The following is a 14388-nucleotide window of genomic DNA, read 5'->3' on the forward strand; positions in this document are numbered from 1 at the left end:
AGAATGAATGTAATTTTGTTAATATAATAAAAATAAATGATGTCGTACTAATTGTTCGTTTAATTACCTTGTCCCGAAAGTACTGGTTAAAAAAGGTTATATTTTTTATAAGATCGCTCTCCCAGATCGCCAATGACAAAGTTGTTGGGGTCTTTGGCGAGTTGATTTAACGAGTGATCTACGGATCACGATTAGTACCTCCCAACACTCAAAACCGCGCCAATCATGTTGTTGTTGAATTCATATTACTACAATTTTTATAACATGAGAAAAGCTACTTATATATAAGTAATTCGAAGAGCAAAATATGATCGTGTATAAGCGTTTAATAAACTATCATAGTTGACCTCTGCATGATGTCTATGATCTAAGCGTTTTTATTTGATTTCTGGAGAAATCAAATGAAAACTGGAGTATTACTACATTTTTAATTTCAATTCTTACCATGATCTTTTACAATAACCCTAATATTAAACACCCTAGATGATGCTTGTGGATTTTTTAAGAAATTGAACATTAATCCAATTAAAATTAAATATTGGTCGCTAAAATTTAAATTTCTATTTTTCACCATTCAATTTTAGTTTATTTTTTAAACAAAATTTGGTACAAATTATTTATTAACTCTTGATTTCAGTATGGCAACTTTACTGATTGTAATTTACCGACGTTTTCTTAGCGCGTGCGAGATGACGCGCCGGTGAATTTTATTTTAAAGACTTGACGTAATTTTTATTTTATACGCCGATACAGTGAGGTGAAAATTGTTTATTACATAAACGTTTATAAACATTGTGATCAACGCGCATGCAATAACTGTGTGTATTTCCTTACAGTTGCTACAATGGCCGATCAAGTAGATTCAATGTCAGATGCGGAGCTTCGAACTAAACTAGCCGAGCATGGATTTCCTATTATGCCGATCACTGCTTCTACTAGAAAACTGTTGGTAAAGAAATTAAAACTCGTTTTGGACAATAAGAGCAAGCCGCGAAACAGTGTTGACAGTAAAGTAGAAAGCAGACGTTCGCTCGCGCGTTATTCGAGCGGCGAGGAGTCTGACTTAGACGCCAGTAATGCTAAAGATAAACGAGGAGGCCGCCGGAGCAAAGTTGGAGGGTCCATGTTACCGCCGGCTAGTAGCAAGACTCGCCATATACCTGTTAAAAAAGATTCTCCCGTTAAACCCGACTCCGACAAAGGATCAGAATCTGACGAAGAGAAGTCACCCGTGCGCATACGTGAGAAAGTTGAAACTATAACTACTCGTCAGATAAAAAGGACATACACAAATGACCAAGATGACTATGAGACAGGCTCAGACAGTGATGTTGACGGTGACAAGAAAACTTCCACTCCTTATAGAAGCAACTCAAGAGCTAGCGACCACATCTCCAGCACACTGCCTACTGCCAATGCCAGCACCAGTCCTCCCAAGCCATCTCTTTACACAATTCCTTCTATCTCTTCCACTAACTACTCATCACCAATACTTTCCTCATCTGATCATTTGAATTCTATAAGATCTAGACTTGGCCTAACATCTACACTGGCTGATAGGCCTTCTGTTAGCAGTTACATATCTGACTATACATCAAACAATGTAGATGAAGTTGAATCTCCTTATCTAAATAATTTTACTCGCCGCTTATCTTCTTTGAAGTCAGACCCGCCCAAAACGAGCACATTTTTAGACCAAGACACAAACAATGGAAGCACAGTCCTGCCCCGCAGGTCGTACATGACTGGTGTGACAAGATCAGCAGATGTTGTTGACTATAAATCAGTGAATGACAAAAAGTTTCTGAAAAACAATCTTGTGTCTCTTGCCCTTGTTGTGTTAGTTGCACTTTTTTTTTTTTGCTTATTCTTTATGTATCTAGTTAAGAAAAATGATATTGCCTCAGTGGTTGATGATCAAAACAGTCTCATACCAATATGTCAATTAAATATACCTGGAAATAGACCAGGCATTAACTGTGTACCCCGAGAACATGTCAGCTATGCGAAAGATCTTCTAAAAGTCATACATCCGGAACTGACTACTCGAATTGCCTCATACCAATGTGGTAAGCCAGGTGCTCTGCCATATCTCACAGAAAAAGAAATTATTGACATTGCTAGTTCAAGAGCTGAGATGGTAGATGTGAGTCAATGTCGGACAGATTTGAATAATTTGCAAGTCCTGATTGTTAACAACCCTCGATGGGGCCTCTCTGTCGTTCAATTAAAGAATTTGTATACTAAAGATGTTGAGTACACCCCTATTACTTCTGTTGACATAGTTGTGCAGCAACGCAACAAAGGCAGTGTGGCTATAACTTTAACTGATCCATCTACACCTATATCCTGTTTGTTTGTTAACACTCTTTACTCCGCTGGCTCTACTTTCATCATTGTTGGCTTGATTAGTGTTGTAATACTTGGCTTACAAAGATTCTACAAATACTATGTGAGATATCAAAAGAAGAAGAGTGAAGAAATCTACTCCATGGTTGAACAGATCATAGACATTATATCTCAAGAAACTGAAGATAGCGGAGAACCTTACATATCAGTTGATCACGTAAGAGACACCTTAATATCTCCCCAAAACAGAGAGAAAATGGCATCAACCTGGGATGCGGCCGTCAAATTCATACAGACAAATGAAAGCAGAGTGCGAATGGAAGTGCAATCTGTGGATGGTGAAGACTGCAGAGTGTGGAGGTGGATTTCTCCCCATGGAAGCCCCAAGCGCAGCGCAGCATGGCAGGGCCAGGCATTCGAAACTCAAGAAGGATCTGTAAACAATCTCACCGTGTCTCCGACCCCTTGCCTGAAGATCCGTCACATGTTTGATAAAAATGACACCAACCCTAACTTGAGATCGGTCATCCAGGATGCTATACTGGAGAAATGCGGTGACAGATGCAACATTCTGCACATCGACATTGATCGGGCGTCTTGCTGCGTCTACGTGAAGTGCTCAACGACGATTGATGCGGGCGTGGTGTACAGGAGCCTGCACGGCTGGTGGTATGAGGGCCGGCTCATCACAGTGAAGTACCTGCGTCTGGAGAGGTACATGCAGAGGTTTCCCAACTCACCCTCAACAGGACCATTTCTGAAGCCTTCACGTCGCCGCTGATCAAAATTGTAAACAGCTGATGAACAAGCATAATAAGAAAAAACAGCAAGAATTAGTTGTGGTTGCGGCAGGTAAACAGTACCACAAGTTCAGCGGCATTCTAATAAGCAAATTGCTTTTTACATCATTTTTTAAAGTTAGTTGTTTTGATCGCCATCGGCACAATAGTTACATAGACAAGTTAATGTATTATGTATTTAAGTTGCATGTTCAAATTCTTTGTTAAACTGTTTTCTACAATTTTTTTACTTTAGACTAGGTATTCTAATTTGACTTGATTTGGACGCAAAAAGATAATTAATATGTTTTGATATTGTTACTTGTAATATAAAAACTATAACAACACATGTAATGTTCTCTTGACGTAAGGTTTTTGACATGTTATAGTTTTTTTTACTTATGTGTAAACTAAACTGCATAGCTCCTCCATATGCTGTAATATGGAATTATTGGTAATTTCAAAGCAAGGTAAAATGATATCAGAGATATAAGAATAAACTTAGCTGTAAGACTTAACAAATAAAAGTTGCCTTATTTTTTAAAGTTGTGCACTTGACGTGTTGTAAATATTGTCATCACAAGTCAGTCAGTTGATTATTTTCATTGTAATTTCTTTTTTTGTCAGCGAGGAATTTGTTATTTCATTTTACTTTACATTTGTTTATGAACAGCTTTTGTAAAAGTTTCCTATTTGTATTTTTTCACTTGCAGGTTACAAAGTGGAATATGCAGTGTGTATATCTTAAGGTTAACATTAATTTTTCAAATATCTTAAACAAAATTTTACTTTCTAGTGTTATGCATTCATTTTCACTTTTTCAATAAATAATAGTAAAAATATCTGTTTTTTATTTCTTTAGATGTTAAGATCGTTAATTTGACTTTTTAACCTCTATTTATACAAGATAGTTCTAACAAAGATGACTTGCGTATTTTACAATGTTATCAATACATTTTCATAATTTGAATATCAACGACAAACATTCCCGGGGTTTTATGTTACACAGCGAATTTGCATTAACCGTTATATGCGTCATTCACTAACTCAACCACCAAGACAATTATATAATATTTTACCGACTTTTTTGAAACACTTCACTAAACTGACTTGAAATTATTTTCGTTTAAAAGAAATAGGAATAGTTTGGATGTTTTGCTTTTCGTAAAACTAAAAAAAGCCTGCCGAAACCCGGGATTGAACCGGGGACCTTTAGATCTTCAGTCTAACGCTCTCCCAACTGAGCTATTTCGGCTTTTATAGTAGTATTCAAAACATAAATTGGCTATTGCATTCAAGCGAAAAGAAGAAAAAAAAGTAGCAACTGAATGAATCTAAGTTTCTATCGGGACTTGCACATTTTAGTAAGGAAACACAGTTACTACCATTCGCTTGTCGAACCTGCAAGCTTCACTTAACTCTAAATACAGAAAAAAAACAAAAGGATATTTGTAAAATTTAATTATTTTCTCTTATAATAACAGAAACCATAAAAAACGGGCAAGAGAGTAAAGTAGTAAAGTAGTGCGTCAGTAGTGCAGTAGTTTGTTGAGTTGTGCGAAGCAGCGCCACCTGTCGGGCAGGTAGAAGGGCTCGAAGACGTGGGGGAAGGGCGCGTCCCAGCCCGCCACGCGGCTCACCGGCGCCTCCAGGTGCAGGAAACACTCCTCCTGCACAAGTTGCACATCACATTCTTCTACTGTCCGTTTGTAACATCGAAAAAAAGCCACATTTTAAAATATTAGTCGTTCTGTCCGCAAGCCCACATTTGGTCTGTGTAATCTCCGGATTGGCTGGACAGATTTAGATGTGACTGCGACGGGAAGGTAGCTTACTCATGCAAGCACGTTACAGGCTATCATTTTTATATTATTGCTGCGTTGAGAAAGTTGCGTGCGATTGTTTGTTGAACATGTAAGGTATGTGTATACCTGCACTGTGGCGGCGAGCTCGGCGCCGAAGCCGCAGGTGAGCGGCGCCTCGTGTGCGATCAGACAACGCCCCGTCTTCTTCACAGACTGACAACAGTTATATTATATAAAAGCTCATATCTTACTAATATCATAAATGCGAAAGTTTACATGTATGAATGTTTGTTAGAAGATATCTCCAGAACTGCTGAACGGATCTTGCTGAAATTTGGCATACATATAGAACATAATCTGAAGGAACGCATAGACGATTGATAAAATTTTAGACAATGAAGTTAATAAGAATATAAGGAAGCTATAAAAGTATAAAAGTAATAACATTGCAGACGGTGTCCTCGTCCCAGGGCAGGATGGACTGCAGGTCTATGACGTCCACAGTGAGGCCGAGCTGGTCCTCCGCCATCTGCGCCACCTCCAGCAGCACGTGCACCTGCGTGCCCCATCCCACCAGCGTCGCAGATGTGCCTGCACCGCATACATTGTCATACACCGCACGCTCTACTCTAATTATACATTTACAAGTTTTTGCCAACCGGGCGAGCGGCCATCGGAATTCGCTGAAATAGCGAAGTGTCCGCTGCCCGTAGACATCCACAATTGTAGATACCTTGCCTACTTTGAATCAAAATTATTTCCTCTTCCACGTCACGCATAGACTATATAATCTACTTTCCATTATTTCCTTATAAGAAAATATAGTCGGCTCTTATCACTTTTCCGGACACTTGTGTAGGTAAAAAAAGTCGACTAAAGGGAAACAAACGCCTAAATCATATTTTACAATAGGAAATTTATGTTACCTTCTCTAAGTAGTTGTGCTTTGCCGAGCGGCAGCGTGTAGTCCTCCACGGGCACCTCCTCGGCTGCGGACCGGTACAGGATCTTGGGCTCCAGGAAGATGCAGGGGTCCCGCTCCCTGATGCAGGCCAGCAGCAGACCCTTGGCTGCGATAGGTCCGCGCGGCACCACCACCTGTACATGTTAAACATAAATGATCCCAATGCATTCATGTACAATCACGTGATTTGTCGGTATTGCTACAAGTAGTGAGCCTTGGAAAATCTGTAAATGGTGTAACAGTAGCATTTTTACCAGGATACAATAGCTAGAGAACAGTTTAGCACCCTATTCGTTTATTTGTACGCGGTAGCGGCGTTAGAGCCAGGGTCAGGTGGGACGAGCGCCCTGGGTTCCGGGCATAAAGTGGCACTTATGGCGCCCTATTTTTGGAAGATTTTCCCCGACACCAAAAATGGGGGCACTGCAAAAATCAAATCACCCAGGGTGCCAGAAATGTGAAATGTACCGGCCCTGTTTGTCATGAAGCTGTAGTTTAAGTTTTTACAAGGCAATTTAGGAAGTGAGTCACCATTAATTCACGCGACTGTACTCATTTTAATCACTTAGCAAATATTGTGTGGATTAGTTCCTCACCCTGAGTCCAGGCGTGTGCGCAAAGTACGCCTCCGGGCTCTGTGAGTGATAGAGTCCGCCATGTCCGACAGCGCCGCACGGAGCGCGCACTGTGAGCGCGCCGCACTCAAACTGTCCGCCTGACCGGTACCGCGCCTTCGCTGCCTCGTTCACCAGCTGACACGTCACACACACACTTATATATAATGGACAGGCTATAGACCAAGTTATTTTATAATTATTTCATCTTCGCCATTTTGGCGACCCCAACCACGACTCACTTTTGACCCTTTAGAACCATCTAAAAGATATATAAAAGACCAAATATGGCAATATCACTACGCTTGTAAGACAATAAATTAAACATCAATAGCATTGAACAGTAACAATCGTTTTCAACAAGTAATAATAAGATCTAGGGCCACATATTGTATCCTTAAACTATTTTTTTAATGTGAATAAATTTGATACTAATATTATAAATGCGAATGTTTAGATGGATGTTTGTTTGAATGTATCTCCGTAATGGCTGTATGGATCTTGATGAAATTTTGCACAACTGTAGAACATAGTCTGAAAAACACTTAAGCCTATTAAGTAAGTTCTTTTTAATTCCACGCAGACGGAGTCGCCGGCGACAACTAGTTTGATATAAAACAAATGTGACAACTTATCCAATGGTTACCTTTTTCAAGAAAAATACAATAAAAACGGCAAATATATTCAAAAAACCAATAATATTAATCACTACATCACATATAAATAAATAAAACAATATTAATTTGTCAACACAAAATAATATAAAGTGCTTGTGTAAAATTATATTTTATTTTAGTAATTTATAGAATTGCCAGAGTGCATTAAAATTAATTAAAGTCATTATTCTAATATATAGAAAACAACATACTATTAGTAATCTACAAGAGAAGGTAAAATACATAAATAATATATTTATGTTTATTTTGACCTAGAACTTGAACGCCCCATCAGTCACATGTCCTATACCAAATCTAGACTAACGGAGTTCTAAATCTAGACTAACAACTGTAAATGTGGCAGTAAATGTAAGGTTATAGTTACCTGATCAAATGCTGGGAATATGTAATCAGCAAACTGTATTTCAGCTATAGCGGTGGCTCCTGCGGTCGCCAGGCCAATACCGAACCCAGCAATACCCTGCTCACACAGCGGTGTGTTGAACACACGGTCTTTGCCGTACTTGTCCTGAAAATTACATTAGTTTTTGCTTAGTAGAGTAAGCCAAAGAGAGATTTTAACCTAAAGTAATATTAACTAGGAAGAAAAATTGTTTAATTTTTCTGTAATATTGTTGCAGCTTTTTAGCCTAATTCCCTTATAAAAAACTGCTAGAGCCTTTAGTTTAAGAAACCATCATCACCATCCTCCCCTTATCAGCGGGTCGACACAATATGTACTCCTCCATACATCTCTATCAGCCATCATATGTGAATTTACCTCCTTCTTATACATATCCTCTTTCATACAATCCATCCATATTTTCTTTGGTTTTCCTCTTCCTTTGCAGCTAACCATTTTTTAGTAAAAAAAACATGAGATCTAAATTATTTGCCGTACTTTCATTAAACTGACATAACATAAAAATACAGAAACATACTGTAATAGTTTTGTTTTTTATGAATTTTTTATAGATAATATTTAGTACAAACAATTTAGTCTTTTGATTGGGAATAATGATAATAACTTTGTAACACTATATAATAATGTATTATTTGTTACCTGCAAGCCGAGAGCACATCTAAACACTCCTCCGAAGCCAACATCTTCACCGAACAGCACTGCAGTTGGATCGTCCCGTAATGTGATGTCCATTGCATTATTTATTGCTTGCATCATATTCATTTTAGTTGTTTCACCTGTTATTTTACAATGAATTAATTAAAAACATGTTTCAGCATTTTATAGTTTGAAAATGGAATGTTATATTGTGACTACAACTCAGCCTATTCCTAGATTCTAGAAAACAGAAGGGAATTATTAGTATCATTATTGTAGTAAGTGTTATATACAGTTTAATTGTTATAAAGAGTTCTTATTAATAAATAATGAAAATCAATATGATTAATTTGTGTTTTCATAAGTAATTTACTAAAATTATTACTTTACTGTACAAGTTTATGTAACTTAAAGCCTTATAACTTAAATTATAAGATATTACAAGGAACAAAAAGGATTTTACTATTTTAATCATTAAATATAACATCACATCTTTGCTTAGTGTACATAAACAGTTGTTTCATGTTTAGAATAAAGTAAGGTCGTTCAAATAAAAGTTAATACATACCTGAAACCGGTTTTTCATTATCGGGATAGTAAATAAAATGCGAGGAAAGCCTTTTCGCACAATCATTAACATATTTTGTTAACTTTCCAATAACTAAACTTTTCTGCGTCAATAAACTAGCCATTTTCGTAAGCGTCAATCGGCGACCGTGATGTGCGAGACTCGTTTGTTGAATGTATTAAACAAACCAAAACCATCTTATCTGCAATTCTAATTAACTACGATAAAAATAACTGATAACTCAAGACGAATGTATTATATTTTATCATTTTAAATTCTGGAGAAAATTAAATGACTACACTATGTATTACTGTATTTTTTAAATCATATTAAGAAGTAAAATTATTAGGAAAATAAATCAAATTAAATAAGGTGATGCAATTATAAACAAAATAAAACCAATGACCTTGACCTTTATGTCAAACAACAAAAAATGAAAGGAAAGAGTGAGAAAGAGATAGACTACTTCGGGGATGTCCACTACTTTTATTGTAATTCGCAATATTTCTTTTAATATTCCAATTTTAGAGGACATGTGTACATATTTTTATATATCGCATCGTAACGTTTATGTATCGTAAATTTAATTGGGGGTTTAGTTAATAATGTTTCAAGCCGTTTTCAGTAAAACATTGCCAGATTGGAAAATGAGAGAAAGACAAGGTAGAGAAGGTACGCAAATATTCGTGTCTTTACTGAAAAAATAGCAAGAATAGGAGAGATGGCAATACTGTTGTTATACGTGTGTATAACCAAGTTACGAGAATTGAGACGGAAACTAAATCTGAATAGTCACACAGTTTGGCATTGACAATTTCAAAATGTTATAATTAAACACAAATTAACGCCTTCTTAATAGTAGTGAGCAGAAATTATTCCACATAAAATAATAATAATAAAACATTTTTATAAAATAAGAAGGCGTTTTTATATATAAAGACTAATACATAAGTATGCTTGTAAATATAAATTGATTATTAGATTTAAATGGTCGTGATCACAGACATCTATAAATGGACTGGCTATAAGACATAGTATTATGTGCCTATTTGATTTTCGCCATTTTATAGCGGTATAGGTAGCGGTTTTACTCTAAGCAACAAATTAGTTAGTTCTTTGGTCATAGGGTTTGTAGAACTAGCAATATAGATAGAAATAACTATCACGTAATATCAACAGGTGAGGTTAAATCGGAATATATCAAAAGCTGTCATTTCCAAGCAATGGCCTTTCCATTTGTGGAGATGGTCGTCAGTGACCAAAAATTTTTAAAATACAAAAACAACGAAAATTAATTAAATCTGGCATACATAATGTTTGTTCAATATTTAAAAAAAAAACAAATACTTTTAACATTAATAAGTTGATCAGAATAATTAATAGCTGAAGACTTATAATTAACTATTGCACTTTCGCAGATGAAAAAATCACTTTTCGTAACCGTTTATAAGGCCTATTATAATTTTTTTTCGTAAATTTATTTTAAATATTAATTTAGGTATTAGTTAGGTCAAATTATATTTGCATTGTTTGTTGCTGTGTTGACAATTTTCGGCAATAGCACGTGTGACCTATTGATTTTAATAGAAATAGTAATTAAGCATTTTTGAACTGCTGATAACAAATCTGTGATTCATAATTTATGCCAGGAAATATAGTTTCGCATGTACAGTGCCGTCTGATCTAATAAATACTTTAACACTAAAGTTATTTTAACTGTATTTAAATCAGAACAAAATAATCAAGCTTTAATTCAATCTACATAATCCATTCAAATCTTACTTATATGTTTATTTATACTCGTCCTCTACTTAGTCCACGCGGAGTTAAGAGTGGTAGAACCCGCTTTAACATCTTCGCACGAATTGGCCAGGTTCGCCCGGTGAAATACCACCACCACACAGAAAACAGGCGTGAAGTGGAAGCAATTCCGCGTTTCCTCTGATAAGTGTGCGTCCCGGAGGCCTAATTTAGTCCTCTTTCCCTTCCCACCCTTTTCTTATAAGGAAAGGATGGGAAGTCGAAGTCGACTTTCCGGATGAGAGGATGCTTGGAAAGGGAAAATATTTGCTTTCTGTGCATCCTCACCTCCGTCGATTAAAGGTAGGCAACGCATATGCCATTGCGTATGTCTATGGGCAACGGTCACTTCGCTATTTTAGCGATTTCAGGTGGGCGCTAGCTCGTTTGCCGCCTTTTGATATAAAAAAAAGTTTAAAAAAAAACCTAATTGTTCGCTATGTTGTTGTTAACTATGTGTTCTTCCAGACTATGGTCTACATCCATGACAAATTTCATAAAGATCCTAAACGGTTCTGGAATTACCTTCTGATAAACATCCATCCATCGATCGATCAAAACTTTCGCATTTATAATATTAGTAAGATAGCAGTATTTCTATGTAGCTTTCGACTTGACATGTTTTAGAGGAAATTATGTTGACTCTAGTTATGTCATTTACTTTATTAGGTTTTGCTAAGAAAGATTAAGATTTATATTTCTTTTATTTAAGGAAACTAATGTAAAAAACTTATGTTATTAAATCACGACGTTTTATCACTGGAGTGCAACGTAAATAACAATTGATAACATGTTACTTATCTTTTGTTTTTTGTTATTGATTTTTGTTAAGTCAGAGCATAGCCGAAATAGCTCAGTTGGGAGAGCGTTAGACTGAAGATCTAAAGGTCCCCGGTTCAATCCCGGGTTTCGGCAGTAGTATTTTTTATGAAATTGACATATAGCAGCAAAAATGTTGTTATTTTTCACGAAACTTGTCCAGAAATTTAATATTGTTGCACCTCACATTTTCCTTGGTAAAACAGATAGATGTTTTTGCAAAAAAAGTTATTGATTACTAACAAAATAATATTTCATAATATTTTTTGACATCGTTACTAATAACCGTCACTTTAATTTTTTCTCTTTAATTTTTTATTTGGTAGGCAGAGCACTGCGGGTCGTTATTTACATATGGCTTTATCGTGTAGTCGACCACGACATGATTTTTCACTAAGTTGCTGCATCGCGCCACCGCGGCGCTGTCGTAGTCTCGCCATGTGTGCTCATTTTAGGTTTTAAAAAAATAAATGTCAAATATGTAAAAAGTTCAAATATGAATTTTTGGGTTGTTTAGTGTCCAAATTATGATCAGGGTCGTTTTGTAATGGTCGTTTACGATTAACGTAAAGTTTGTTTGTTTTGAAAATTATTAAATACTTTAGTGAACTTTTAAAAGTAAACATATTTAAAACTATCCGTAGTTAGTAAATATTCAATTAAAGTTGGACCGCGTTTTTACGCAATAATTTATTACAAAAGATGTTTCTAGTTAGTACTACGATATTTCAAAATATTATTATAGATAAATCTGAAAAAAAAATTGAAAATTATGTCGATTATTAACGTAAAACAAAACGAGTAAAGAAATATAGTCTGCCCGGATCTAACAATATCTTTATAAAGGAAGTTACCAAGTTCCATTATTTCTTTTATTTTTGCCGTTGATATATACAGTTAGGAAGAAAATCCGACATTGTGCCGATGTATCGACGCAAAACTAGCCTAATTAAAATATCACCGTTTATGTCCCCCTAACCAAACAATGTGACGTCTTGGAAACGAAAGCGCGCCATTCTCGCCATAGGATTCTAACTAATAATGTCTAAAAATACGCAGGAGTTTAATGTGAAGACGTCCTGCTTTTAGCAGGAAAAACCGATGACATGGAAATTCCGATTAACTGTCACTCGTCAGTCTGTCTATGGCGCCAATAATCTCCATGGATATGAGGTCATTGCTTAACTCGATTGATTGTGTTCCAGGGTGGGTGGAAATACCCACATTGAATTTGAACCTTGTATTACGGCGATCCTTTGATCTATATTAAAGTGATTTTATCATTTTTTTTCAATGTATTGTACATTTGTAAAAACTACTTAATATAGTCTTTGTTTTCATTTTATTCCTTAGGCAATTCAATTATCAATGGTCCAAGAATACCATCGGATGTTATAGAAATACCGCAGTCAAACGAAAACGAAGCGGATTGATTCTTCGTTCATCGTTGCGAAGGACTGAAACGTGTTGCCTGCTCTACTTTCCCATTACTTTTGTATAAAAATTGGTTTACTGTTACTTACTACCACTTTTCATATTCCGTCTTTTTACTATCAAAGTCACAATGAAACAGACGTACAAGCATACTGGCAAAAAATATTACCCTACCTTACTGTCAATGGGGTTAGAAACTGTTAGTAACAAATTTCGAATAGTAAAATACAAGTCCAGAATGTAATATTAGAAAATGTCGTTGATGTCTTTTTGGTGAAGTCATATAATGTCGTAGTTAACTTTTTGACTTTTGTGGTTTTGTGCGTAATTTCATCAGTTTTATAATTATTGCCTGTCGTCAAGTGACGGGGGCGAGGAGAGAGTGCGGAGAGGGTGTGCGGCCGCTGGCTGCTACGCAAACGTCTCGTCCGCCCCCGGTGGTGGTGGGATGCGGCGGTCGTTTTCATTATTGCTATTTTGAATATTCATCGCGCGCTCGCAGGCCCGCCATTATCGGACTTCAGAATTTTGGATCAAATATTTAGATATACTAGTTTCTTTTGAAGCTTTGTTAATATTTTAAAGTAATTAAATAAAACCGGAAAACATACAATATAAATTAAACAAATATAATTTCCCTTCAAACAGGAGCCGGACTTATTCACTGCATCTACTTTAAAGCAAGACACATGCAATTATTAATGCGATCATAAATTCACCATCTCATTGGCCTTACCCCACTCTCGTGGGCTCAGCATTTTTTACGGACGGCCGCCTGCCATTCGCCAACTCTACTTGTCCTGAAATAATAAAAAATATTTACAGAAAAAGAGGTCCATTATATAGGAAAAGAGGTCCAAGAAAAAGCAAAATATCTTGACTGAAATCTTTGCCAATGATATAACTTCTTAGTTACTCGAGTTCTTTATTGGAGCTAGAGAAGTTATCGTTGGACTGTAATTACAGTCGCTGCATATGAAGTACACACATTGGTCTTGATGTCGACTGAAGAATACAGACATTTGTCTAGAATAAGAACTATCTTATTGATTGAACCGAAATGGCAAGCGAATCTTTATGTCGATTAACGCTAATGTTGTGTTGTAATCAAGTATTACGGTTACGAAACTATAAAATATTGTAGAGTTAAGTTACGTTACAGAGTGAGGTAGTCGAGTTGCGAATTGTCCACTCGCCGCCGCCGACCACCGCTCAGCGCGCGACGTTCGCCGCTCAAGCCGTACTCAGAGTGAGCGGTGATCGCTTATTAAAATCAGTATAAGTCAGTATCGCGCCGACCGCCGTTGGAACCGTACGCATTGCGGTCGCCCGTCACGCCGCGCTCCCGTGCACCTGTGCCCGTGTTGTTGCTCCGGCAGTACGTAAACATACCGATTACCGGCTCGAGTGGCAAGTGCGCCTCGAAGCAAAGTGAGATCGGGAACGAGCGTCATTCGTGCGTATTAAAAAAAACATTTTTTTCGAGTGACAGTTGCATTCTGCAGGTGCTTGCCTCTTTTATATATTTATTTATTAATTG

The 14388-nt window shown here is 36.6% G+C and overlaps 3 protein-coding genes and 2 non-coding genes across 7 annotated transcripts in view; 3 read left to right on the top strand and 2 right to left on the bottom strand.

The window, feature by feature from the left end:
• Positions 1–649: 649 nt before the first annotated feature.
• LOC106120963 (uncharacterized) lies at positions 650–3718 on the top strand. The gene is made up of 2 exons (XM_013316437.1): positions 650–757; positions 837–3718. Exon 2 carries the CDS (start codon positions 845–847, stop codon positions 3128–3130), a length of 2286 nt encoding a protein of 761 aa, XP_013171891.1. The 5' UTR covers positions 650–757; positions 837–844; the 3' UTR covers positions 3131–3718.
• A 592-nt stretch (positions 3719–4310) lies between these two features.
• Positions 4311–4383, bottom strand: TRNAF-GAA (transfer RNA phenylalanine (anticodon GAA)). Its single transcript has one exon. It is a non-coding gene; the product is annotated as a tRNA-Phe (tRNA).
• Positions 4384–4572: 189 nt separating this feature from the next.
• BckdhB (Branched chain keto acid dehydrogenase E1 subunit beta) lies at positions 4573–9102 on the bottom strand. 2 transcript variants are annotated; one of them, XM_013316916.1, is made up of 8 exons: positions 8796–9102; positions 8231–8367; positions 7553–7696; positions 6494–6649; positions 5860–6031; positions 5379–5524; positions 4988–5146; positions 4573–4798 (listed from the first exon to the last, which is right to left on the bottom strand). In XM_013316916.1, the coding sequence occupies exons 1-8, from the start codon at positions 8917–8919 to the stop codon at positions 4658–4660; spliced, it is 1179 nt and encodes a 392-aa protein (XP_013172370.1). In that variant the 5' UTR covers positions 8920–9102; the 3' UTR covers positions 4573–4657. The 2 variants fall into 2 exon arrangements, with proteins under 2 accessions (XP_013172370.1, XP_013172379.1); XM_013316925.1 differs by having other exon boundaries at positions 5060–5146; positions 8796–9097.
• Positions 9103–11437: 2335 nt separating this feature from the next.
• TRNAF-GAA (transfer RNA phenylalanine (anticodon GAA)) lies at positions 11438–11510 on the top strand. Its single transcript has one exon. It is a non-coding gene; the product is annotated as a tRNA-Phe (tRNA).
• Positions 11511–14150: 2640 nt separating this feature from the next.
• LOC106120554 (protein FAM46C) overlaps positions 14151–14388 on the top strand; it is a 142214-nt gene continuing 141976 nt past the window's right edge. Inside the window, exon 1 of one of the 2 annotated variants that reach the window (XM_013315906.1) lies at positions 14151–14353. The gene's annotated coding sequence lies outside the window, so the exon portion shown is untranslated. The remainder of the gene's footprint in view (positions 14354–14388) is intronic. The other variant, XM_013315912.1, reaches the window with a different exon arrangement.

This window comes from Papilio xuthus, unplaced genomic scaffold, assembly GCF_000836235.2.
Source record: "Papilio xuthus unplaced genomic scaffold, Pxut_1.1 DF829129.1, whole genome shotgun sequence".
Taxonomy (NCBI): domain Eukaryota; kingdom Metazoa; phylum Arthropoda; class Insecta; order Lepidoptera; family Papilionidae; genus Papilio; species Papilio xuthus.